Source organism: Panthera tigris, chromosome E3 (assembly GCF_018350195.1).
Source record: "Panthera tigris isolate Pti1 chromosome E3, P.tigris_Pti1_mat1.1, whole genome shotgun sequence".
NCBI classification, from domain to species: Eukaryota; Metazoa; Chordata; class Mammalia; order Carnivora; family Felidae; genus Panthera; species Panthera tigris.
The window spans coordinates 35,138,597-35,166,420 of record NC_056675.1 but is presented as its reverse complement, the minus strand read 5'-3'; the positions used below and the strand labels follow the sequence as shown (position 1 = coordinate 35,166,420).

Genomic DNA, 27,824 nt, shown 5'->3' with positions numbered 1-27,824 from the left:
CATATTTGAAAGTACCTCGGGTTTGGAGAAAGACATGGATTTAAGGTCTGTATCTACCATGTAATAGCTTCAAGACCTTGTCCTTTCTTATCTGTGAGGTGGGTGTGATGAAAACAAGTTTATTAAGAATATACTTCCTGTCGAGATGAAGTTAAGTAATATATATATGTATATATAGTGATTAACATTGTCTGCTTCTCAGAAAGAGCTCAAATGAATACCAGCTGCTCTGGCTGTTAGTTTTTTATTAATGATAGGAAATAATTAAGCATTCACAGCTAATTCATGGATAGACAGGTGAAGACTGTCTTGTTAGACTTCTTCTAACAAGAAGTCTTTCAGTACCATGTTGGGATATCCCGGTGGGGAATTTTTTTTAACGGTACAGAGCAACATTTAATAGTTTGGGCTTGTTTCTCAGTGCCCTGAGGTCCTGGGTGAGTTGCACAGGTCTTGGTGTCAGTAAGCAAAGAGGATAAAGGGACTAACTTGGGCATTCAGTTTTCATTTGACAAAACTTCTGGATGTGTATGGGTGCATCCTACTGTTTGAAAAGCTTGAGACACTAGTGATGAAAAAAACAGATGAGGTTCCTGTCCTCATAGAGTTTACAGTCTACTTGGAGACAGACCTCAAAAAATATATAATATAAAAATGCATGTAACATGAAAATCAAAAAGTATAGAATATTGCACTTTGACACGAGTTTTAAAGGACAAGTCAGGGTCCTCTGAGACCCTGGAGCAATGGTGAACAAGATAAGAAAACGTATCTTTTTAAGAGCCTGATGTTGTTGGTTGGGATCTTGACTTGTTCCAGAGGCTGCTAATTTTTTTTTTTAAACGTTTATTTATTTCTGAGACAGAGAGACAGAGCATGAACAGGGGAGGGGTAGAGAGAGAGGGAGATACAGAATCTGAAACAGGCTCCAGGCTCTGAGCTGTCAGCACAGAGCCCGACGCGGGGCTCGAACTCACGGACCATGAGATCATGACCTGAGCCGAAGTCGGACGCTTAACCGACCAAGCCACCCAGGCGCCCCGGCTGCTAATTTTTTAAGAGACCAGCGCTTTTCCCTTTGGAAATAGCACCTCATGAGCAACCCTATCAAGGCTCCTGACTTGCACAAAGTGCCATAAATATTTGATTGTCGCTGACTTTTAAAGACTTGAGAAAAACAACCTCTCCATTGCCTTCTGTGACTCCAAATGGAAAATCAGGATGGAACATTTTGCAAACATGACACGTCGTCATTGCTAGCCTGCCGCCCACTCAGCTGGTTTGTATGTCTGGGCCTGGTGTTTGTCAGCCACAGCAAGATGGCTTCTGGCCTCTCTCTTGGTTCCCTGTTGAAGGGAGTGAAATGAAACAAATTGTTTTCACTTGAATCCATGACACAGATTCTTGTTATCATTGTTGTTTTGTTTGTTTTTGTGAGTTAGGGCCTCAGAGCAATCTCAGAGTTCTTTGTTTGGGAGTTGCTTTTCTACGAGCTGGTATAGTTAGGGAAACCCAAGGTTTGTATGCTTACCTAATTGAGGTCACACTTGAACCCATTTCCGACTACTTTAGAATATAGAGCTTAGGAGTCCGATAGATTTAGCTAACTAGCACTTGCCAGTTGTGTGCGTATGAGGAAGTGACTCCACCTCCCTTGGAGAGGGAATAACAGTTTTGGGTTTTTGTTAAAATAGGTAATGTTGACAAAGCTCCTTTGTTGAGTTTTATATTGTCAGTGCTTAGAACAATGACCTAGTACCTAGTTAGTGCTCAAGAAAAATTTTCTTATTATCATCTCCATCATCATCATCATCATCATCATCATCATCATCACCACCATCACCACCACCATTCTCATCACTGCTACCGCTGTCGTCATCATGATCATTATTTCCATCTTCATTATCACCACCACCCTCATCATGATCATCATCTCCAGCTTCATTTTAGTATGGATTCAGTGGCAGGAATTCATCAGTCAGACCAGATTAAGTTCAAATGTTGGTTCTGCCACTTAACTAATCTATTACGTCCAATAGTAGGAAATATTTTTCACTTGTTTGGAGCCTCAGTTCTCTTATCTTTAAAAGGTACCATAATATCTTCCTTAAGGGAATGATTGCAAGGATTAAAGTGCCTAGCACAGTGAGGCCCATGGTAGGTTAGGACCCGACATACCTCTCCATGTATTCTGCAAAGGGTACACTTTGCTGGACTAGAAGGAGGACTGATTTCCTCCCCACAATAGGAAATGTTCTCACAGAACTTTTTAGATTATAAGACACATTTCTGTAGACTTTGTCTCCGAAAGCATTACAAGAGCCTCATTGGGAAGAAGAATATATATTACCGTTTGTATTTATAAATAAGGGAACTAGGGCACACAAAGGTTAAATGACTTGCCAATAATCCTACCATTATACTTCTGACTTCTTAACATTTGATTTCGATTCTATAGCTACACTACTAGTAAAAGGTTAAATGGTAACAAACACTGGAAATTTCTAGCATGGTGTTTTTAATTTTATTTATTTTACTGCAATCCATAAAAGATTTTACATTGCAACCCAATTCACCCACATAAAAGTTTCATGAAACCATACTAACTCTTACTATTCTATTCTATTCTGTTCTTTTCTTTTCGTGTGGTATAGTTGATTTCATTTAAAGAATGTTGGCGTGATAACTCCCTCCATGGATTTTACAACCCAAGGGATCTCACCTATAATTTGAAAAACACAGAACACTGTCCCCCAGGACTGTGTGGCAGAATGACCTGGGGCAGCTCTGTGCAATGTCCCTGCCAGGATCCCACCCTCAGATAACTGAAGGCAGTAGGCCTGGGGTAGAGGCCTGCAGTCTAATTTTCTTAATTAGAATACCCCCCACATGATTCTGATGGTCCACGGGCTGGGACCAGTGTCCTAGTGTGTCCGCCTGATTATTTCCCTCTGGAATGCTCATCTCTATTGAGTGGTTTGTTGGCTGCTGTTTTGAGCATTTTCTCCATCTCTCCCAAAGCATACTTCACCAGGGAGTCTGTCTGTCTTGATCTTGTCCCTCTTTCCCAAAAGTTTGGCTCTTCACTTATCTGTGGGCACAGGGAGCTTATGGCTCCTGAGAGTAAGTGCTGAATCCAAGTGATGGGTTGGGGCTGGGGACAGAAGGGGCCCTGGTCCTCTGTGGGTGGCACCTCTTTGATGGGGGCTGACCTGTCTCTGTAAGGAACCTACGTGGGCTGCTTATTTAATTCTGCATCAGAGGTGTCTCAGCAGTGTGATCAGAAATGGAAATGGAAGGATGGCACAAATACTGTGTATCCAGATTTTCTTTCCAACCCTGGGGAGCTGGGAAGTAAAACAAAACCAAAAAAAATCACCCAGGGGCTACCTGAACTAGCAGCACACCAGCAGGAAGGTTGAATTCTTCCAGGCAACCTCTCCTGCCCTAAACCCTCCTCTGTTATACAATTTAATTACACGTTTAATCACTTCAGAAACCCCATCCATTCCCTCCAGTGTAGCGAGATCGCTCCTCTCTTGGCAGGGTGGCTTGGTGATAAGCAGCTGTCCACGGGAAGGGTGGATGGGACTCTTGAAACTCTCCCTCGGCGAGCAAGGAAGTCATGGCCAAATGAAAACTGAGATTGTTTTGACATTTCACTCTGGTTGTTGTAGCTTTAATAATAAAGAGAGAACAAAGTATTTGTGGCTTTAAATAGAGAGGCTGCAGCATTTGGCATTGAAATCACTGGGGATTTTTTTGTACGTGGTTTTGTTTTTGCTCATTTGAAAGAGAAGGAAAAAAAAACGAGCTAAGAGGAGAAAAAGTTCAAGAAAAGAAGAAAGCAAGACCCCTCTACTTGTCCTATGTAGCTCTGATTACCACTGGGATTTGGGAGTCATCTCTGGCTTCCTTTCTTGAAAACCTGCTGCCCCTCTTGAATGCAAGGTCCGTAGGGACACAGGTGGTCTTGAGTCTTGCTTGCCATGTTATTGGATGTGATGAATGAATCTGTTTATATAGCGCACACTTTAAGCCAAGCCCTGAGTGTGTTTGTTTTGTTATGATTTGGTTTTTATTTTGACCCTTGCAATCACACTGTGAAGTCACTCATCATCATCCCAACTAAACAGAAGCCCAAACTGGAGCCCAGAGCATTGCAACTACTTGCCTAAGGTCACACAGCTAGTCTGCAAAGGAGCTGGGCTTCCAAATCTTCCAAAGCATCGTTAGTTACAGTATTTTAAGATCAGTTTACAGTTAACCACGCAGCTTTGTTATAAATGCATTCCCTCTGTTCTCAGGGTGTTTCTTTAAATTTTCCTATCCGCATCCCTCTGTCTCTGAGCTCTTTCTTCATCCTGCCTCTGCCTCTTTCCAGCTACCCCCGGTACCCCCACCTCTCTTAAAAATATATAACAAAATAGGATAGTAAGCAAGCTCCCCGGTGGATTTCATAACTTTGCATATCATATATTTAGTTTAGTAATGAAAAATTCCAGCTCCAGGCAATGCATAGGATACCATTTCTAATGTTTTTTAAACAGCTATTAATGTAGGCGAGCGCTCTGTGTGTGTGTGTGTGTGTGTGTGTGTGTGTGTGTGTGTGTTCTTCCTCCTCTATATAATCATCTGCTCAGTGTGCACCCTGAAACTGAGAACAGGAGCCAGAGGAGGGGCGAGCCGTGATTGATGGGCCAGGCCTCGCTGGCGGAAAGAGTCCCATCTGGGGTTGGTTTTGGGAGCAGTCAGATGTTGAGGGGGAGGTCAGCCAGGCGGCCTCAGCTCCCCTCCTTCAACACCCAGCCATCCACACGTTGCACAGAGCGCACACCCTCGCTCGTAACTGAGGCTTGCTTTGGGCAGATGCTTTGTGGTGTGGGGCTAGAACAGCTGCTAAGTTTATGGAGGAGAAAGGAAGCAGAATGGTACAGCAGGTATTTTTCCTGATTTTATTTTTCACTCGAAAATGTGAATTTGAATGAAGCTGAAGCCTTTCCTTGCGTTAAGTCTCTGTTGCTCTCTGCGATACGTACTCTGCTCCTTGAATCCTGCTCGGAGGTGGGGGGAGGATTTCAGCCAAGAGAGTGTGTGTGTGTGTGTGTGTGTGTGTGTGTGTGTCGGCTTTCTGCTTGGTGTGTCGAACTGAGCTGGTCCTAGAACCAGCAGGTTAATGGTGTAATTTTGCATTTTCTTCTTTGTTTCAATGCCCCCGGGGGCATGATACAGCTTAGCTCTTTTCAGTCAGGCACTGGAGGCTTTCTCTGAATGTGCGCAATTCCTTGCCCGAGAACTAGAACAGACCATGCTACAAAACTAAAGTCAAACAGTCAGCAAGACCGACAACTGCAGGCAGCAGCCCGGAAGGGAGGGTTTCCTCCAGGAGTCCGGGTTGGTGGGGGGTCCCTCCGGGAGTGGCTGCTTTTCTTGGCTGTGCGGATGGATGCAATCACTGTTTTACCAGGGCTGGACAATCCCTGAGCATGTCTTCATTATAAGGACTGTGTTTAGTCCAGAAGGGATTTCTCAGGGCAAGAAATGCACTGGGGACAAATCAATTCCAGAAGCTAAAGGGGAAAAGATGATTTGAGAAGTTGGACTATTAAAGCTGGGGAGGCACACGCATACACACAGAAAACAATACTTCATTATTTTAAAGTCCATGTTGGCTCTGAAAGCAGGCACCCTCCCCTCTCATTGAGAGTCAGGCAGTTACCGTGAAAAGAACATCCCCACTTTGTGCTCTGCTACGTAAAGACGGTTCCTCAGTTGAAATGTGGTTTGCATTAGATTTGGGGCCAAAATATTTTGCAAAGTCTGATGTGTTTCCACCCTTTGTTCTCTTATTGCTTTCTAAAAACTACTTTATTAAACCCCTCGGGGCAATGAATTGGGAGAAGGAGATGTCTAGGGGTTAAAAAAAAAAAACAAACAAACAAAAACCAAAACCAAAAAAAAACAAAAACAAAAAACCTCGCATTTTCTCTCTGACTCTATCTCCTGAGCCCACCCCGGAAAGGAAATTAAAGATGCGGGATGTTCCAGTGACCAAAGCAGTCCTCCTGTGTTTGAAGACGCCTCTCTGAATGTCTGCATGTGGTAGAGTCCACACACTATACTAATAGTCAGATTACGGTGTTTGTCTTAAAATAGCAGTAATATCCTGGCTATTTCATGCTTCAGTAAAATATTTAAATTGAAATGGCATTTATTTTTGCTTTGGTGACTCAGACTTGGTTGCATTTTAATAATCCTCTTGTGCTCAGTAACTGGAATCCAAGCTACCCATTGGGGTGTCTCGGGTAGTGATGGGGTCCCACATCATCCTGCTGTTGTTGAGTCTCTGCTTTAATTGAGGCTTGGTTGATTGAGGACAAGGAAGTTTCCTCTAGGTTCCTAATCAATGTTCTTTATTTGAAGTTTCTGTCCGGTTCTGCAGCAGCAATAGTGGATGTTAAAACAGTCTTGGCTTAAAAAAAAAAAAAAATTGTGTATTTGTCAGCAACCTAGGAAAGTCCAGGCACTGAAAATTTGATGTTAGGTTTGCAGATCTCGTGAAGCACTTGCTCGGTGATGTGGGGGTTCTGTGAAAGGCAGAATCACCCTCCTCATCACCTCGGAACACCCACAGGCACCCTGACTCAGTAGATATCAGAATCTCTGTGATCATTCCACTTATTTAGGGAAAGGTGGGGGTTTGGCATCGGAGGTAGAAGAAAGGCGGCTTCTACAAATGAGGGAATGTCTAGCCGGAACGCTCCAAATAATTTTTGTCTGTCACTGTCACCTACGTGAAGTTGGCCTCAGCTTTCAACCAGGATCCTGTTCGTGTGCCCAAGATTTGCCTTGACCTGGAGTGCCAAAGGCGCCCTTAACGCAAATGTATTTTTCCAGAAAACACACTTCAGCCAAGCTCAGAATCCAGGAACATCACTAGGGGGGAAACAAAGACATCTCTGAAGCCATTTGAAGGTGAAAAATAATTCCACAGGAAGTACAATGATCTTAATTAAATATTAGCTGTAATTAGCCCAAATTGCAAATGTTGGGAATATTAATTAGGGTCTCTCTGGAATGGCTGTCAGTGTTAATAAGTAACTGTGGGAGGTCCCACTAACATCTGTTTGAGGCCTTCAGGAACAGGAGTACAGTCCAGAGCCCCGTGGACCCAAATGCTTGCTACCCATGGGCTCCTGGGTGGCCACGGACACAACCCTAGGGCTCAGTGCCTTGGGTGTGCCAGAACGCACAAGGTTTGGTAGAGGTTGGCAGCCTGTCCCCAGCTGGCCCTTCTCTTTCTTAGGATGGCCTCAGAGCCTCATGAAGCTCTGAGCTTGGATGGCACAAATTTCCCAGGCCTCTGCTCTAACCCTCCCCAGGGGCTAGTCCAGCTACTGGGACACTGGTATTTTTGTCCCACATCCCCCAGCACCTGCCTTCCTGGAGGGTGAGTCGCAGGTCTTGAGGCCACGGGTGTATGTATGACCGAGAGAGGTATGTTTAAAAATGGGAATGAATGTTGCCACCAGCAGATTGCCTTGGCAGATGAGAGATACCCAGGCTGTAGTTCAGCTCCCAGCTTCCCTAGGAGCTGTTGCTGTGACCTTGCAAAATCCGTCCTAGTTCTGGGCTGCAGGGTCCTCCACAGCAAAGTACCATGGGATGGAAGATATAGCATGTGTGTGCAGAGCAGGGAATCTGGGTCTGGGCACAGTGAACACTTGGGGCTCGGCCTGTCCCGTGCATTGTAGGGGTTCAGCACCATCCTTGGCCTGTACCCTCTAGACATCATCGGCAACCTTTCCCCCCACTGTTGGCAACCAAAAGTGTCTGCACACACTGTCAGCTGTCCCCCAGGGAGCGGTCGCCCTGTGTAGGAAATACTGATGCAGAGGCACCTGGCCGGTCAGTCGGTTGAGCGTCTGACTTCGGCTCAGGTCATGATCTCGCAGTTCGTGAGATCGAGCTCTGCATCAGGCTGAGTGCTGACAGCTCGGAGCCTGGAGCCTGCTTCGGATTCTGTGTCTCCCTCTCTCTCTGCCCCTCCCTGCTCATTCTCTCTCTGTCTCTCTCAAAAATAAAATTCACATTAAAATTAATTAACATAACATAACATAACATAACATAACATAACATAACATAACATAACATAACATAACATAACATAAAGAAATACTGATTTAAAGCCCCCAGCACAGTGCCTGGCGCCTTCCAGGCCTGAGAGGAAAGCAGCATCCATCAGGGTACCTTCTGAGCACCTGTGAGGAGAGGGATGCCTCTCCCCTGAGCACAGAAGCCTGAGGCCCTCATGGATGTCCCCCTCTGTAGCCCACTGTGCTGAGAGTGAAGCCTGCATGTGTGTGTGCTTAGGGCACAGACGTGCAGAGATGGAAACCACGTTTGAAGAAGACTGACTCCTCCATTGGGTGCCATCTTCATAGCTGAGCGTCCCTCCTTGGTTCTAGGGAGAATAGGGAGAATGCACCCCCCTTCACTCTCTCCCAGTTTAACTTCCAGCTTTATTTCCTGCCCAAACTATTTATGCGATGGTGGCTTCTTAATTGACATCCCCGTATTTAGTGATACCTTGACCACCTTGATTGGAAAACTTTTCTGCAAAGAGCAAGATGGTTAAATAGTTTAGGTTTTGTGGGTCTCTCACAGCTACTCGACTCTGCCGTTATAGCACAATGAACATGGCTGTGTCTCAGTAAAAGTTTATTTACAAGACGACCAGTGGGCCAGATTTGTCTCATGGGTCATTTGCCAACCCCTTTCCTACTCCCCCCGACCCACCCTATGGCCTGCTGCCAGGCTAAGCTCCACAGAGCCCAAAGTTCATCATTCAAGCATGCATTCACTTAGTAAGTACTTATAAATGCCTACATTGTAGCTAGCATGCTGTGGGACCCTGGAGAGGCACCGTAGAATGTGACACTATCCCCAGCCCTTAGGACTCTCTCCAGTGGCAGCCCTAGGAGTCATGTGAGATGTGGCCACAAGTTCCAGGGGAGCATAGAGGACACCCAGCTGAAGTGGGCTCGGTGTCAGGGAAATCTGGCTGGAGGACTTGTTCAGGGACCCAAAAGGGCAGTTGAGACTAGCCAGGAAAGGGAGTAGCGAGGGCTTTCCAGGCACAGGGGCAGTGAATGGGTAGAGTCGATGGTGTTGAGAGTTGGAGCACCCGTCAGCTTCCTGAGGGCAGGCTCCTCTTCTCTTGAAGCAGAGAGAGCCCAGATCCTAAGATTAAGCCTCTGATGGTTTTTGGAAACCTGGCGGTGGGGGTGGGGGGGCGGGCAGGTCACTCTTCCTGAGATTGCTCTGCTGTGCAGAGAGGCCACATGGGCATAGGTGTTGCCATAAAACCGTTTTCTGCTGAAGACACAGGAGGGAAAGCTTTTCTTTATGTGACCATCTCTCTGCCATTGCTGGGCACTTCATGCTCCCCCCTGGGGTCACCCCTGGAGTTTTCTCAAGTCTGACTTTCATTTCAAACATGCGCCAGATCGAAGGTAGGGGGGAGTGAAACAGGCCTTTGGCCAGAAGTAGAATCTGGCACAATGAATTTCCCTTTGGAGGGTTCTCAAGGTCTGATCAGCCAGAGAGAAGCAGCATCGCCTGGAATCTGTGTACAGAGGGATATGTTGCTTGAGCAGCCCTGTAGAATATAGAAGGGTGCAAGTTGGCTTATAAACAGGAGAGGATGTTTTTATTCTTCTTAGTCCAGACTCTTTTGGTTGTAAGTAACATGGAAAAAAAACCTATCTTAAACGAAATGAGACATTTACTGATGCGTGGAAGGAAAGCAAACAGTGGTGTTACTAACCACAGGTAGAGCTGGATCCCAGACTTGATATGATGTCGCCAGGACTCAGTTCACTTGTTTCTCAGTTTCTGGGCTCCGTTGTCTGCTGGGTGTGGCTTCTGCTTTAGGTTGTCCGGTTTCAAGGGGCGACCTGGGGACTGAATTGTTTTCATAGCCCTCTGATTAGCCGGGGCGTCCTGTGTCTGGAGGTAATCTGAGGCAGGTCTCAGCCACATCTGTGCTCTCTGGGCTGAGAGTGGAAGTGTCTCTTAAAAGAAAACCAGGTGCTGTTCTTAAAGAGAAGACAAAAGCACACTGAGCAGCAGGGACCCTGAGTGTCCCCTGTGGCTTCCTGAAGATGGTCAGGGTTAACTCTCCATGGGCAGGGATCCAGCCACAGCACAGGCAGACCCTATTCAGCCCCAGACGCTAGGAAAAGATGCTAGAAAGCAAGCAATGGCTGTGCATTTCTGCTTCCAGTGGCCCAGGCATTTGGAGCAATTCAGCTGGGGGAGGAAAGGGCGTGATGGGAATGTTTTCACTTGTAAAATGGTTTAAACTTATCCTAAGCTTCGTTCTCTTCAAAGTGTCATCTTTAACATTCTAATTAAGGTCCCCTCTAAACAAATGCACAAGCTCTGTGCGCTGCTCCGAGAATAAACTTTTTTTTTCTCCCCTTCTATGTCATAATGTTTTTGCTGCACTCAAGTTGCTTTAGCTGAAGAGGTTCTCAAATGTTGGTGGCGGGGACTGAGGAGATGTGAGCAATCCTGACATTTTTGCCCTGGTATCATTATAGGAGGGCTGAAGTCACATCTAATTGACCACAGACAATGGAAGAGGCAGCTCTTTGGTGTGCTTAATTGCTAAGCTTCTCTCTCTCTCTCTGACCGTGCAATCCCATCTCTTGAGACCATGAAAAATTTGGCCCCCTGGGTTACAGTTTCTGATGGTGTGTGTGTGTGTGTGTGTGTGTGTGTGTGTAGGGTAGTAGAGTTTTAAGGGTAGGGGTGGGGTGGAGAGAGAGAGATATTTCCTGAAATGGAAGCATTTGAATTCAGGGTTTTTTTTTTTTAATTCTTTTGACTTGACTGTAATTATCACGCTGCATGTTTTGCCTAGATTGGAAGGGTGAATTGTTATATAATACTCTGTGCTTATAAAAAAAAAAAAAAAAGGCAAGGGGTTGGGGGAGGCATTGACTAATGAGGCTGAGTGAAGTCCAGCATTTTGAAAAGATACTTAAAATGGTGAACACAGTATCACAGAGTGCCGTCTTTGTCCAAATTAGGCCTTGACTTTCCATTGGCTGCTTCATATTGGCACTGGGAACATCACACACACACACACACACACACACACACACACACACACACACACTGTGACCATTAAAAGGACCCCTCCATCCCATTATGTGAGCCAAGTCACATAAAATTTTGATTAAATTCAAACGCTTAGATGAATTGTGTCTCTTCTCAAGAACACACACGTTCAATTTAATCTCTCTCTTGGCATTTTAAGTATCAAATCAAGTCTCTGCTGTCACTGGAGACAACTACATGCTCACATGTTCCAAAATGGGGATGAAATAAGGAGGATCTGCCAGAAAAATCCAATCGAGCAGGGCACAGACCCTCCCACTCCTTGGCTATGGGGCTGGATGGCTTGGGGAATGTGACTTCCCTGCACCTTTCCGAGCCTTGATTTCTGCATCTGCGCAATGGGGTTAGGTCTATATAAATGACAGGTACTATTTCCTTATAGAGTCTGGTGAAGATTAAGTGGGATGCATCCATCTCAGGCTCTTGGCACAGTGCTGGCACCTGCAAAGTGTCGGGGGAGCGCTCATCCTTGGGCCCCAGGGAGAGGTTCTGCCTGGTTCGCGCTCACGGTGTTTCGCCTTGTCTCCCCCTTTCTGATTTTCCAGGGTAATCAGGAAGCAGCAGCTGCCCCGGACACCATGGCTCAGCCTTACGCTTCGGCCCAGTTTGCTCCCCCCCAGAACGGCATCCCCGCGGAATACACGGCCCCTCATCCCCACCCCGCACCAGAGTACACGGGCCAGACCACCGTACCGGAGCACACGTTAAACCTGTATCCTCCCGCCCAGACGCACTCCGAGCAGAGCGCAGCGGACACGAGCGCGCAGACCGTGTCCGGCACTGCCACAGTAAGTGGGCGCCGGTCCCGGGGAGGGGGGAGGGGGCAGTGGCGGCCGGGCGCACCCCACCCCACGGAGGCTCCTGCAGCGGAGCAACCCCTGAGCCCGCTCCTGTCGCAGCGGCTCGTAGAATTCACCTGTCTGCAGGCCTCCTCTCATGTTGCTTACTGAAATCAATGCATTTTTCCTTAACTTTATTCGTGAGGGGAAACTCTCATCTAATTTCTGTTCCTGTTGTTCTGCCTTTTCTGGAATCATGTCCTCTCAGTAGGATTATACACTGCGTGATTTTTTAAACAGCTTTATGGAGATATAATTTATATACCATAAAATTGACCAGTTTCCGGTGCACAAATCACCGATTCCTAGTATATTTGCAGAGTTGTGCAACCATTTGGCACAGTCTAATTTGGGAATATTTCTGTCCACCGGAAAGAGACCTCATGCGTGTTCACAGCTCCTGCCCATGTCGGCCCCTGTCTTCTTCAGCCTCCTTAGCCTTCTTCATGCCTTTGAGATTCACCTGTGTTCTTTTGTGTTTTCTGGGAGCCCTAGGGTGGGGGAGGCCTGGACTGCAAAGGGAAGCGCCAGAGAATTTTTCTGGACTCATGGAATTTTCTGTATTTTGATGGTGGCTGTTTGTTTACGTGACTTTATGCACCAAAGAGAGTACATTTCATTGCATGTGAATGCATTCCGGGGATTAAAAGCAAGCCAACAAACAAAAAAGATGCATTTTTTCACCACCATAAGTTAAAAACCACCATTGTTGGCTACTAGTCAAAGATAAGCCTAAAGAAAACTAATTGTTAAAATTAAACACTTGTTCGTTTGTGCATGACCTAAAATCACCCCGCATATACCACAAGATGTATCTGTACATTTGAGAGGTTCTGAGGAATTCTTTACAAGCACACCAGGCCTGTAGTCCAGAACATTTTATAGACGGAAGGCAACTGTGCCTCTTTCCCCTGCCCCCAGGGCTCTGAAAAGCCAGAACTTGTGAAGGGATTTCTTGGTTTGAAGCAGGACGGTTTTACGTTTGGAGGTTAGGTTCGGAGATTTTTAAAAATAGTATACTCTCTAACATTGTGTGTTGCGTGTCTCCCCTTTTTTAATTGTGGTAAAATACGTCTATGAGGTGAATTTTACCACTTCGACCAGTTTTGTGTGTATAATTCAGTGGGGTTGAGAAACTCACACCTCAGTGCAGCTATCACTGTATCTAGTTCCAGAACATTTTCATCTCCCCAGGAGGAAACGCTCTACCCATTAAGCAGACGATCCACATTCCTGCAAATGTGCTTTCTGCCCGTATGGATTTGCCTATTCTAGGCATTTCATAAAAAATGGGATCACACCACGTACGACCTTTTGTGACTGGCTTCTTTTACTTAATAGAATGTTTTCAGGGTTCATCCACACTGTAGCATGTATCAGCGCTTTATTCCCTTCCGTGACTGAATATAATTCCATTTTATGGATATGCCACTCTTGTTTGTACCTCCATTCACTGATGGGCATTTGGGTTGTTTCCACCTTTGGGGTTTTGTGATTAGTGCTGCTATTGCCTGTCTATAGCTGGCTGTTCAAACTTAGGGATGCATTCATTTAATGGGTTTGCTGGTTTAGCAGGTGTTTGTTACCATTGTGTTGACTACCAGGTTATAGTGATGGTGTTGCCATTTATTTGTTTTGGGTTATTCTGTGACAGTCAACGATGGTAGGGCTTCAGAAGGTTATCTTAGGGCTAAAAAAGGGATAATAATGCCCAATCAGACACTATCTATTAAGCCTCAATTCACGCCAAGTATACTAACCTGCTGTGGAAGATTCATTCGTTCATGAATATTTTTAAGTATCTACTGTGGCCAGGACTCATCCCAGCGATGTGGTTGAATGGAACAGAAATGATCCTTTCCCTCTTATAACTTTGCATGACAGTGTCATTCAAACAGCTTGTATAAACACAAACTGTGGTACCTGCTCTTAAGAAAACGACAGGTGCCATGGAGGATAAAGATTATGGGTACTGCCTACAGATGAGTAGTCTAGGATGATGTCTTTAAGAAGATGTTAAGATGAGAAGACACACTTTCCAGGCAGAAGGAATATCGAGGCCAGTAATGCCAAGGTTGAAAAGATCTTGGCTTATTCAAAGAATTAAAAAGAGGCCAGGGTGAAGAAGGTTTGGGGGTGCAATGGCAAAGGATGGAATGGGGCAGTCACCAGGGATCATACCCCACAGGCCTGGTAGATTTGATCAGTGGATAGACTTCCACATTAGGGGCAATGGGAACCGTTGAAAAGAGTTTAAGCCAGAGAGTTATAAAATGAAATTTTAGAAGGGTTAATGATGCATACCTAAAAAGAGATCTTAGTCCATTTGGGATGTTGTGATGCTCAATGTCCTTCTCTCACAAAAAGAACTCTTTAGAGATCAGCACAAAGTTAAACAGGGTGTTGGGTGTCCATAGTGGCCCAGGCACTGCGGCACTGTGAAACAGTGAGCAGGCGCACTCTCCGTTCCATTATGATTGTAATGTGGCAAACTGTAGAACATAGATGTTTAAGGCTTTAGTGTATTTCTGTGATGGGACACTTGTGGGGGGATGTCCCTCCACATCATGGTTGAAGGAATATACATTTCATAATCTTCTGTTTGCTAGTAACAGAAAATCAGCAGGGAATGTATTGACTTTTACAACAAAAAGTCTTAGAGGTGGGCTGACTTTAGACACAGCTTGGTTTGGGGCACATACGTGTTAGGTTCCAACAAGATCCATTTCAGTCTCTTTTTCTTCCTGCTCAACTACATTCTCTAGTTTTCTGAGATGGTCCCTGCAGCTCCTGACATCATACCACATTCCTAGGGAAAGACCCTTGGGAATCACTCTCTTTCCCTGGTTTGCACAGGGTTGTATTCGTTCAGAGTCTGAAGCTGAGAATGGAGCCACGGAGGAGCCCCATAGCCAAATATAGAGACCAAAGACGGGCCTACCAGAGTCAGTGATAAGGTGCTTTGGATCTTCTCACTCGAGGTATTAAACAGAGAATCCGGTCAGAGCCAAGGGTGAGCCGTTTGTATGGAGAGGCCAGAGTAGATACATTTGCCAAGTATAGGGAATGAAGAAAAGGGCAGGCAGATCCTTGAAAAACTCATAAGTGGTGAGGTTTGGAAGGCACGGAGCCAAGGGAGACATGAATGGGGTATCCCCTGGGTATCCAGTGTGGAAATTGAACCAGAAGAGTGTTGTCAGGGCAGCCTGGCAGGTGCGAATTCAGAAGACATTACTGAAGTTGCCATCACTGGAGACAGAGAAGAAGCAGTGCCCCTAGAGTGTTGGGGAGAGATGCCAGGGGACCGGGAGTGGAGAAATAAATGGGAATGATTGGGGGTAGAGTGCACTATCCGTCGTAAGCACTTGGAGTAAAGAGAAAGAAAAGACAACAACTCAGGGGCATAAGAATTCAGGGAAGCAATTTGTACAAGAATCAATTTCGGATCCTATTTTATGCCAAAGAGAAGGCACCTGTGGGGCCAGGTGGTGGGGACAGGGAACAAGAGCTGGGGAATGATGACTCAGGAGAGGTGACCAAGGGTGTACAAATAGAGCAGGTGGTCTAGGAAAGAAGAAGACATACTTTTTGTATAGCTTTATTAATATATAACTGACATACAATAACCTCTCTGTATTTACAGTGTGAAATTTGATGAGTGTTGACGTATGTACAGATGTTGTAACCAACATATCCATCACCCCCAAAGTTTTCTCATACCCCTCTACAATCTTTCCTCCTTGCCCTCTACCTCATTCCCGGGGGAACCCACAGATCTGCTTCTTTCACTCTAGCTTAGTTGTTAATTTCTAGAATTTTATAGCAACAAAATCAAATGTTATGGGTTCTTTTTGCCTGGCTTCTCTCGGGGCTCACCGTCCTTGCTTTTAGATTCATCTGACTTGTCCCATGTATCAGTAGCTCACTGCTTTTCATTGCTGAGTCGCAAACCATTGCGTGGATGTGCCACAATTTATCAATCCACTTACTTGTGGATGGGTACCTGGATTGTTTTCAGCTTTGGGCCGCTACAAATAAGGCATCTATGAACATTTGGAAACATTTCAGTTTTGAGACAGAAGAGATGCATCTTAGTCCATTTGGGCTGCTGTAACCAAATCCCACAGACTGTCTTATAAATAGCGGAAATGTGTTGCTTACAAATCTGGAGGCTGTAAGTCCAAGATCAAGGTGCCAGTGTGGTCCAGTGAGGGCCCCTTCCTGGTTCATAGCCAGTGCCTTCTCCCTGTGTCTTCACATGGTGAAAGAGGCAAGGCAGCTCTCTGGGTCTCCTTTTTAAGAACGCCAATCCCATTCATGAGGGTGCCACCTCATGACCTAATCACCCCCTAAAGTCCCAGCTCCTAACGCCATCACTGGGGCTTTAGGATTCCAACATGTGAGTAGGGAGAGGCAGGAACATTCAGACCACAGCAAGAAGAAGGAGTGAATGTACCAGCACATGGAGAAATCTTAAGTCAGGAGATCCTGTGAGGAGCTCCTTCTCTGTTGCCTTCTTGTTCTCAGTGACGAAGTCACTATCAGCTGACAGAGAGAAGCAGAGGAGTTGGGGAAGCAATGGATTTATTCCTGAAATTGAGCAAACATGTCAGGAGTTTGGCTCAGATGATTCCTAGAGTATCTGAGGGGCAACAAGTTCCTCTCAGAGCTGACAGAGTGTGAATTTGTGGAGGGTTAGTTACCCGGCCATTTGGTTTTCTCCAGCCATGTTTGGGGTTGGCGGGCAGGGGGCGGGGTGGGGTACATACTGTTGCAGGAAGTTTCAAAGAGGAACCATTATAAAGTGAAGCAAGGGGCTTACCCAGCATTGGGGAGGAGCAGGAACATATAAGGGGCCGTCTTGTTTTCTACTACAAATGATTCCATGCATATGCTTTTCTCTCTTGGCCAGTATGGAAGTTGCTTCTGCTGCCCATGACCTACTTTTCCGTTGGTCTTTCATGACCCGACCAAGTAGAACATGGTCTATGACAAGTTTGCCTCAAAATGTCTCTGTATCCTCACACATTGACTAAGCGTACCCCTCTCTCCACTGCAGGTTCTGCATTACTCAAGGAAATAATTTACCCTCCAAGTGGGTCAGACTCATGTTCTCCCAACCCTAGAATACATAGCCCTGTATTAGCATGCCTAAGTTATTCTCCATAGTTGTGTCTGGAATCACCCTAACTGTCCTTTGTGCACGGTGCTTAATGCCAGTCTGAGGGTACTGTCGAGGACATCATTTCGTTGAGAAACCGAGTAGTTTTGGGTACGAGAAAACATCCATCCATCTGGTAGGCTCCAAGAACATCTAATATATGCACATGATTTAACACAAAGTGCAGAATCTGTAAAAGGGAAGCAGGATGCACCCAGAGCTCCCAAAGCTTCCCAGAGCTGAGCAAAGAAAGTACAGACAGAAAAGACTTACCAGGTCATCCTTTCTGTTCCCCAAGGGCTGAGATGAGTCCCCACAGGACATTTTTCTGCTGGATGTCTATTTAATGTAGGCCTCCAAACACATCATGGATCACTGTGTTGACAGACCCAATACTGTATTATATTAGATACTGCTCCTGACAAGGTATTTTACTCTTGACATATTATAATTAGAGATTTGCAAGTAGTGAATTCTCCATGTATCTCCAGTAGCAACTTAACTTCTATTTTTAACACCTCTGCAGTCTGTTTCAAAGTCTCCCACCAGTTCTGGGAACTGATGGGAGAAACAATGTGGGTCCTACAGCTAGATCCCTGAGCTCTGGGCTCTGTTAACAGGGACAAGAGCTGCTTGAGAAGCTGAGTCCTTGACCCTCAGCTGCTTCCAACTAAAGCAGCAACTGGGTCTCCAGACTTCTTTAATACCTTTACAAAGTGAAGACATTAGTTGGTGATGACTTCCTGTTTTGATCCCTTTAAATACTGGCTCTGCTTCTAAAGCCAGTTGTGTAACTGAGGAACGGGCAAAACTCAGTGTACTTTTCTGTTCACTGGGTGCTGCTGCTGTTGATATTATTATCATTATTATTATTATTATTATTATTATTTGAAAGCATCTCAGGATTGTGGTTAAAAAAGCCACACTTTAGAAAAGGGTGTACAATGAAAACCAAAATTTCTTAGTTCTTCGTCTCCCTGCCAAAAACAACAGTTACCAATTCCTTGTATTTCCTTCCAGAAACGTTTTGTGCCAGTGGAAGCATATGCCTGTGTCTTGGTCCGTTCGGGCTGCTAGAACAGAAATACTACCAACTGGGTGGCTTATAAACAGCAGACATTTATTTCCTGGTTCTGGGACTGACAAGTCCGTGATCATGATGGTGGCAGTGGCCACGTCTGGTGGGGACGAACTTCCCCCTGTGTCTTCACGTGGTGAAAGGGGACGAGGGGCTCTCTGAGGCTTCTTTATGAGGGCTCCACCTTATGACCTCATCATCTCCCAAATGCCACATCTCCCAATGTCATCACCTCGGGGTGGGGGTTGGATTTCCACATGTAAATCTGGGGGGACACAGACATTTAGTCTGTAGCAGCCTGCTTGTCTACTCCTCTCTGCCTCTCTGTCTCTGTCTCTCTCCTATCTTTCTGTCTCTGAATCAAATCTTGGCATCTCTAATTCCTCTTCCCCAAAGAACAGAACTGAAATCGATTGAGCACCCACTTGGGCACACTGTGCATCTGGAAGATCATTCTGTGCCATGCTTTGGGATCCAGCTCATTCTTGTAGACATTCGCCTGCGATCTTACATGCAGAGGTGTCTCACTGGGGGTACTGAGGCTATTTCTGGGGTTTATGTTGCAGTGTTGTTATTCCCTGTTAGGCTGTAGTGAGCAGCTGGGCACAGAGATTGCTGTCTACCCCTGGGTGTCTCTGTGTGAGTGGTTAAAAGGCACATGGATCTAAAATGTGGAGGCGGTTCAGCTGCCCCCACAGGCAGTACCTGAGAAGGCGTGCCACCCACACCCTTGTTCAACAGTGTGCCATCCAGCTCCCGGCTCATGGCCATTCTGACTGCGTGTGCTTGCCCATGGCTTCCCCCTCTCTCTAACAAGAGAAGATAATCTGAGAGTAGTCTGCTTTCAGGGAAGAGGGGAGGGAGGTGTGCTGTCATTGACTGAAGGCTGCTGTGGTCCACGGTCCATGTTGGGCACTGCACAGTCATCGTCTTGTTTTGCCCTCCCACCAACCCCTTTAAATGATATCAGTACTCACATTTTACACTGGGGAAACAGGTGCAAAGAGGCAAAGACGTTGTGAGTTGGGGAGAGTTGTGAGTGACAGGGTGGAGAGCCTCACCAGTTCTATGTCACGTCAAAGCCTGGCCTCTTTCCTCAGACCTCCAGGGTATTCCCTTGAGGGTCTCCCGGCTGGCAGCATAGGTGACCAGTGCCTGAGGCCCGGGCGAATAATCCAGAATTCTCTGCCAGGCCAGTTTCTTCAGCCCTGCTCTCCAATTTAAAGTAGCAGGTCAGTGAAGAACCTACATTCCAGGTTTGTTGGGATTAGACCTTCTGCTCCACCATTCAGAAGCTGAAAGGTCCCAGACTGGTCACTTGGCCTCTCAGCTCTTACTATCCCTACTGTTCCCTTCCTCCACTGGGGTTCTGCCCTTCTCCAAAACTTCTTTCTCTTCCCTTCCCACCAACCCTCAGAGCCGCCTTGTAGAACACCGGAGAGTTCCTCTCCCTGCTCGAGAACTTGGGCCTCACCTGTGCATGTTTAAAATTTGGCCAAATCATTGAGGGATGTCTGTCTAAAAATAGGGTGGGTAGCCACAGCGAAACAGGAGATGGGGAATAGCAATCTCAAAAATAATAGTTTTGCCCAGTGAGTGTCAGACTATGTTCCAAACTCTTTTCACACATAATCTCAAGTTGTCTTGACCCTCTATTACCAAAAAAAGTTTTAAGTACGTATGAGGCATTTTCATCCCCATGTTATAGTAAGGAGCTGAGGCAAGGAACGTCCTGAAGGTCATTGTAGATAATAAGTAGGAGTGAAACCTCTACACCAGGTGTGTCAGACTCAAGACCAAAACTCAGAAGGGCACAGAGCCCAGAAGGTATCCCAGTACTGCAGAAAGGAACGCTTTGCCTGGGAATCACCCATCCGGCCCTGGGGATGGCCCCAGCAGACCCCAGCACGTACCGTATTACAAGCTTAGCAGGTGCTCTTATTTGAGACCTGTGCCTTGAGCAAACTCCAATAACACATTTCGTTGGCTTCACAATTGTCTTTTCAGATGACAGTGTGGCTGAGCTGTTTTGTCCACACAGGTTCTCTTTGCCTAAGGTTCACATTTACTTTAAGGACACAGGAACATTCTCTTGTCCCCTCACAAGGCCAAGTATTATGCTTCTGTCTCCGGGATAGCATTAAACTGAATGGCCCATGGCTTACAGGACAAATTAAAGAGCTTTATTACCCAATACCAGGGCCATATTACTGTTCTAAAGAGTCTGCTCACCAAAGTCCCCAGTCCTGAGGAGCCACATGGCATGATTAAGCCCATCTTAGGATAACTCTGAGAGGGGTGGATAGCTGAGATCATCCGAGACCCACGTGTCTAATGTCCAGTTGTAGGACAGGGCTATGACCTTGGAATCCGGTGGAGGTGAAGGTTCTCCTGACTCTCATGACAGCTCGAAGAAAATGGCCCTGGTTAAATGCCATTAGGTATAATCAAGAGAAGCGATAAAGAATCGACTGTTGGGGACCATTGGCATGTGATGTAACCACTCTGAGCCTCACCTGCCACCTTTGATCATGTGAGGTTTAGAGCAGCAGTGAGGTCGTGGAAGGGTTTCGCAGTGATGGGCACACAGCAAACCCTCTACCATAGAAACCATTATAATTATGAGAAAGTCCCATCTTTCATAATGGGAAATCAGAGTGTTCTCCTTTGTGCTTAATTTTCCATTCAAACCATTTTTTGGGGGGAGAATAAATTCATCCAAACAGTTGTGTAACTTCTTGCGCGTTAAGAGTGAAACTAAGGCCCAAATCCCCACATTGGTTTTCAAAGTAATTCCCATGGGGCACCTGGGTGGCTCAGTTGGTTAAGCATCTGACTCTTGAGTTCGATGCAGGTCATGATCTCACAGTTTGCGAGTTCGAGCCCCATGTCGGACTCTGTGCTTACAGCACGGAGTCTGCTTGGTATTTTCTCTCTCCCTCTCTCCCTCTCTCCCTCTCTCCCTCTCTTCCTCTGTCTTTCTCTGCCCCTCTCCCATTTACTCTCTATCTCACTCTCAAAATAAATAAAAATAAACTGTAAGAAAAGAAAATAGGGGCGCCTGGGTGGCTCAGTCAGCTGAGCGTCCGACTTCGGCTCAGGTCATGATCTCGCAGCTCGTGAGTTCGACCCCCACGTCGGGCTCTATGCTCACAGCTTGGAGCATGGAGCCTGCTTCAGATTCTGTGCCTCCCTCTCTCTTTGCCCCAACTCACTTGCATTCTGTCTCTCTGTCTCTCAAAAATAAATAAACATTAAAATAAAATTTTTTTTAGAAGAAAAGAAAATAAAGGTAATTCTTACATAGAATGATTTTTATACAAGTAGGTTTCAACCACTCAGGTCTGAGTCCGACTGATTGGTACAAGCTAGTCATTGACCTAATTAGCTCCAGGCCATGTACAAACAAGGCTAAGATTTATTAGGGAAAGATACAATTGAAGTTTAGTTTGTAGGGCTCAAAGCCATGTTGCTTTTGCTAAATAAGGGAAGATCAGACATTCTGAGACGGAGTTAATGTCTCCTTAGGGAGATCTCATTGTCATTTTAGAGTTGCTACTCTTGTAGCCATTTGAAATGTTTCACCTTGACTTAGTCTCCATTTTGGTGTTTTGTGCTTATTCACACCTAGATTCATTGTCAAGTTTTACCCTCTCAGTATGACTAAGCAGTCTCCCTCCTTGATTAAGATGTTATTCTTTGAGCAAGTATTAGCACACTGTGTAATTCTAAAGGGTTAGGCTAATGATTGGATAATCTGAAGATGAAGTGAGCCGTCCATGACGTGAACAAATGGCTGGTCTAGGTGTTGAAGGACCTAATTGCTGTCACATGGCTCATAGCCCCATTAGGTGGTTTTGTTGCTTTTGCTTGTGCTTTTTTGTTGTTTGTTTGTTTGTTTTAAATTTTTTAATGTTTATTCATTTTTGAAGGACAGAGCACAAGTGGGGGAGGGGCAGAGAGAGAGGGAGACACAGAATACAAACCAGGCTCCAGGCTCCGAGCTGTCAGCACAGAGCCCGACACGGGACTCGAACTCACCAACTGCAAGATCATGACCTGAGCCGAAGGCAGATGATCAACCGACTGATCCACCCAGGCGCCCCTGTTTGTTTGTTTTTAAGTGAACTTAGATCGCCAGCACTACTCTGTTTTGTGCACAGTATGTGAATCACTCATCACCAACCACAGCTCATGCTCTAATTGGTGGCCATATATTCTACAAGTTTATAGTGAGTTCATGTAAATTCTGTGTTCTATTTGTATTCTTGGCTGGAGAAGGTGGTTGGCTATGCTCTGTTAACTGAGAGATCCTGGTTGATTGGGCCACAGCCCTTTGGAGTGTTAGAGCCAGAGGAAACCGAACAGTCCATCTGGTCCGTCTTCTCGTTGTACAGATAGACGGAGATCACGTAAGTTAAGGGCCAAAACTCAGATATATTCAGGTCCACGCAAGTGACATACTTGTTTGAGAGAGCTCGGTTTATGATGGAGACATAGGTAAAAGCAATCATTAATTTTCTTCATTAACATGGGAATTTTAAAACCATAGACATGGTGCTATGTGACCCCTTGGTGGGGACACTGATAGTCTAGAGGACCCATGGGCCATCCAAAGGTGTGCCCCCACACGCCCATCTAATCATTGCTGTATTGGATTGCTGACCCAACATTACAGTATCTGTTGATATTTTTCAAGAGCAAGCAGCCATTTGGATTTTTAAGTGGCCTCTTGTTGAGTCCTGCTTTATTTTTTATCTGCCCAGCCTCTGAAGATAGTGAGTTTGTAACCCCCGACTTAGTCTTGGGGTCTTAATTTATTTTTTTAAACAAGAGGTAAAATTGGAAGCGTTAATCCTTCATTACAGGTGCATAAAAAAAAGACAGCTTGGGTGCTCCTGCATGACAAATGCAGAGTCAGAGTAGATTAGAGCTTGAAATGACCGTCTTGTCTACCTACTTCGTTTGTGAATGATAGCAAGGCTCAGAGAGGGAGAGTGACTTATCTGAGTCACACAGTGAATATCTCAGCAAGAACATCCCCAAAGAAAATTTCCACTGCACCACTCCCCTCCCTATGGATCATACTTTCTGTGACCATCTTTTTTTTTTTTTTTTCTTTTCTTTTCTTTTCCTTTCTATCTCCTGGTTATCTCTGCATTGAAATGGACAAAGCCCGGTGACTTTAGGAGCAGATTGGGATGTATGACCTGGAGCTTCATTTCTCTTTGAAAACCTGCTTTACTTCCTAGCCAGAGGCCTCAGGGCCTTACTCTCACTAAGGCTTCCAGACTTCTAAAAAGAGTCTTTATTTTACCTAGTTCTTTCCTGCTGATCCTGTTGGTTAGGTTGAGGAGGCTGTGCTCATTCAGTAGTATTATATATTCCAACGAGCTCTAGTCTGAATCACTCCTGGGTCAAAATACTCTAAGGAGTCTGGGTTTCTGCCTTTTTCATCCCTGGAAAGGACAGAGGCGGTCAGATCGTCCAATTATAACCTTGTGTGTACAGCTAGTCTGAGTGATTGCATAAGCTCCCTGCCTCCTTAGAAGAACAAAGGACCTTTGTGAGGCAGGTGAGCCTGGTAGGTGAGTCCACCAGAATGGAGCCCCCACGGATGCTAAGGGTTCTCCACCTCCTGGACTGTGGAGAGAAGGTCACTACAATCCAGACAATAGCCCATCCTCTTACATCAGGAACAGAATGTATCTGGGCTCAAGGACCTGATTTTTATGTGATGTCAGTGTCCTACCTGGACAAGTATGTTTTTCAGGAGACCAAGGTTTGTAGCCTTTATAAATCCACACCAACCAGGCCTTTGGGAGCAAGGTGATTTGAAGCCTTAAGGGTTGTGGACTTGTTTTGAGGCAAAAAGTCAATTTTCTTCCTTTAAAAAAATGATAGAGTTAGTTACAAACAGCACAAGTTGGAAAGTTTGGGCTACCCTGGTCTTTTAAAAGTGGAAAATGTAATTATGCATTATGATTGGTAGATAGAGAAAAACAAATTAGAAATTTCTTGGACTGAAAAGAATTTTGAAAAAAAGAAGAGGCAACTATCATGTATTAGTAATGTTTGGTAACAGTAACTAGCATTTAGTGAGCATATGCTACATACCCAGTGCGGTGATACGAAAACCTTCAGGTGCATGGAGCACCTGGGTGGCTGAGTAGGTTAAGGGTGCAACTTTGGCTGAGGTCATGATCTCACGGTTTGTGAGTTCAAGCCCTGCATCGGGCTCTGTGCTGACAGCTCAGAGCATGGAGCCTACCTTGGATTCTATCTCTTTTGGAAGGAAGGAAGGAAGGAAGGAAGGAAGGAAGGAAGGAAAAGAAAGAAAGGAGGGAGGAAGAAAGGAAAGAAGGAAGAAAGAAAGAAAGAAAGAGAAAGAAAGAAAAAGAAAAAAAAGAAAAGAAAGAAAGAAAAGAAAAGAAAAGGAAAAAGAAAGGAGGGAGGGAGGAAAGAGGAAAGAAAGAAAGAAGGAAAAAGAAAGAAAGAGAAAAACGAAAAGAAAAGAAAACTTTAGGTGCATGACCTGAGAGAATCTGACAGCATCCGGAAGAGGTGGGTACCCTAAGTGACCCCTTGTCTCCTCAGTGAGAAAACCAGAACACAGAAGAATCAAGGAGACTGCCCAAGGTCACATCACAAAGCCAAAAAGGGCAGAGCAGGGATTTGGAGGCAGCCAATCGGACTCAGAATCCACTCCGTTATTCACTCCACCAGCCAAGCACTAGGCAGCACATTTTCTTCACATTCCATAGCCCATCAAGGGATGGATGGGACGGTGCCAGAATTATAGATGAGGAAACAGAAGCGCAGATGTTAAGTAACTTGCCCCAAGGCCATACAACTGATAAACGGAGGAGTATAAATGCAAGTAGAGGTCTGGCAGATTCCTAAACCCACATCGTGTGACTTCCCCTTCAGAAGTAGTTTATTTTACCTAAATGGCATTCCCTGCTATTAATCATGATGTTATAGCAGACAAATGCGTTAATAATCTTTGTCCCTGTAATTCTCCGTTTAGCTCAAAACTGCCTCAATTTACACACGCACACAATCTCCCCTCACCCCCTCTTCCCATTCCCCCAAACACCCCCTGTACCCCCAGGGTATCCAGTGGCCCCGCCAAGTGAAAAGGGCCTCAACCCATTTGGCAAGCTGACTAAGGAAGCCTGGATCTCCCAGAGAAACTTGCTACAAGGAAATCGCTAATTATAACCCAAATTGTATTTGACTTATGCATCTCTGCTTCACGTTGTAACACTGTAATTTAAAGAGATTGTTCCTGGCCTTTTTTTAGGGGAAGAAATTAACTACCATTTTTTTTTTTTTTTTTTTTACTAAGAAAAGCCGTGGTAACCGTGTTACAGGAATGACAGGAGGTGGGTCCCGTCCCCTCCTCCCCTCTACCCATCTTGTCTTGCAAGTGGGGGCTGGGTTAGCAATTATGCAAGGACTTGCCGGAGGTTCCAGGCACTGTCTCTGAGTGACACCCATCTGGTGGCTTCACCAAAGGGAGAGAGAACACGAAGGTGGGCAGGCTTGGAAAGAAGAGTCTCCTTGACTCTAGGAGTGATGGTTTGGAGGCGGAAGGGAAGCAAGGACATTAGTCCTTGGATTTGGGGGCTGTCTCCTGTTTTGAGCCACTGACGTACTTGACAAAGACTAGAGGGGACCTGGTCAGGGGTTGAAAAGGGGAGTTGGAAGCATTGCCTGGATTTCAGAGCCTTGGCTGTCTCTCTTCCTGGTCCAACTATCCATGGGACCCAGAGCCCCTCACCAGGACCCCATTTTCCCTCTTCTCTCCTCCTTACTCCAGGCCTTTAGTATCAGCGTTAAGCCGGGACACAATTTGGCAAACTATCATCAATGGGTCCATACCGGCCCACTGTCTGTTTTTGTCAATAAAGTTTTATTGGAACATAGCCACACTGATTCATTCATGTATTGTCTATGCTGCTTTGCTTTTGCAGAGCCGAGTGATTGCAACAGATGTATAACCCACTGAGCTGAAACAATGCTTTCTGTTTGGCCCTCCACAGAAAAGGTTTGCTGATGCCTCACCTAGGCCGAAGTTTGCATATTGCTGGCCTGCTGGCTTTATTTAGACCTCAGGCCTGTTTTGTTGGGTTCACAAATGGAATGAACTGGCTACATGTTCATTGGGAGATTTCGCAGTATAATCTGGCTTGGATTAAAAACTGGAAAAGTTTACCGGGAGGACACAGCAGTGGTGTGCTAGTGTTGAGGATGCGGCTGTCCCTCAAGGCTGTCTGCCATAGTGGCCACCTACAGTGTTTTACTAAGCTGACCCGGCCTTGTACACGTTCGAGTTTGGCTACGTCATCTGGGTCTTCTGGACTATTTTTTAATAAAATATTTCCAGTTTCTCCCCTAACCAGTGAATTATATTTCTTTTATTCTTTCTCCTTCATCATACTGGCCTTCCCTGCGGAACTCTGACCAGAAAATAAATGTCAGTGTAATTGCCAGAATTTAGTGAATGCCAGAGTTATATCAGAAATGTAGCGTCCTTTCCTACCCCCTAATACATCCGTATTCACACACACACACACACACACACAGCCCCTGTTTTCTCAAGAAACTTTGGGAATCAAAGCCTATATCACGGTTTTCTTTGATTTAAATCCAAGATGGATTACTAAGTGTTATATTCTTCTGAGGTCACGGAATGAATGTCACAATTGTTATTATTAACAGAGTAGATATTTATGGTGTCGGCCAACGTTATTCAGGTTTTATGTTTATTAATTCTAAACCAGCCGAGTGGCTGGTAGGCTTAGCCCCATTTCGTCAATAAGGAAAACCGAGTCCCAGAGAGGTTATGTAAACAGCCTTAGGGCATACCATCAGAAAGTGATGGGCTTGGAACTCACACTCAGTCCTGGCTAATGCAAAGGCACTGCTCTGTCTGATATACCATGGCACTCTTTAAAGCGTGTGGGCACCTCCAGTGGAACCAACCCTTGACTGAAGTAGACAACCGATGCCCAGCTCCGGAGCCAACAAGTACAATGTACTAAGCTCCAGGGTCAATTTTTCTGTAGCAAGAACAATTGATCCCAAGAAGGGCCTCTGAAGGCTTGACTAGAGGCGCTGAAGGTCAGTTTTTGGTAAATAGTCATTGAAGAATCTTCCATTATTCTCAACGAATCTGCAGAGAATATCTTTTCCCACTAGCCTTTGCAAGCTCAGCAGGGGGAGACACTGGGGAGTAGGGAACCCCATGTTTTCTTTTGAAAACAAGGCCTCCTAGGGTAGGAGAATACCAAGGCAGAGGGAAATCCCGGTGAACAGGGTCTAGGCTTTGTCCCACAGCTGAAGGCCAGCACAGAGCCCCACCTGTGTTGCCCAGGCATCTCAGCCTACCCTGAGACGAGCATGTGGCTCCAGGAAGCCCTATGATTTTGTACCAGCAGTTTGGTCTACAGGCTCTCTGAGGATGCACAGTGGTCTGACATTGGGGCTGAGCCCTTGATAATGACACTGTAGACACGAGGTAATTACAGATCTGTTACTTCCCAAGTCA

General features: G+C 45.6%; 1 protein-coding gene across 17 annotated transcripts in view; it reads left to right on the top strand.

The window, feature by feature from the left end:
• RBFOX1 (RNA binding fox-1 homolog 1) overlaps nucleotides 1-27,824 on the top strand; it is a 1,530,248-nt gene that overhangs the window by 1,338,149 nt on the left and 164,275 nt on the right. For all 17 annotated transcript variants that reach the window (XM_042971117.1, XM_042971116.1, XM_042971113.1 and 14 more), the window contains one exon: nucleotides 11,736-11,978. In XM_042971117.1, the coding sequence (XP_042827051.1) occupies nucleotides 11,736-11,978 (243 nt within the window). The remainder of the gene's footprint in view (nucleotides 1-11,735; nucleotides 11,979-27,824) is intronic.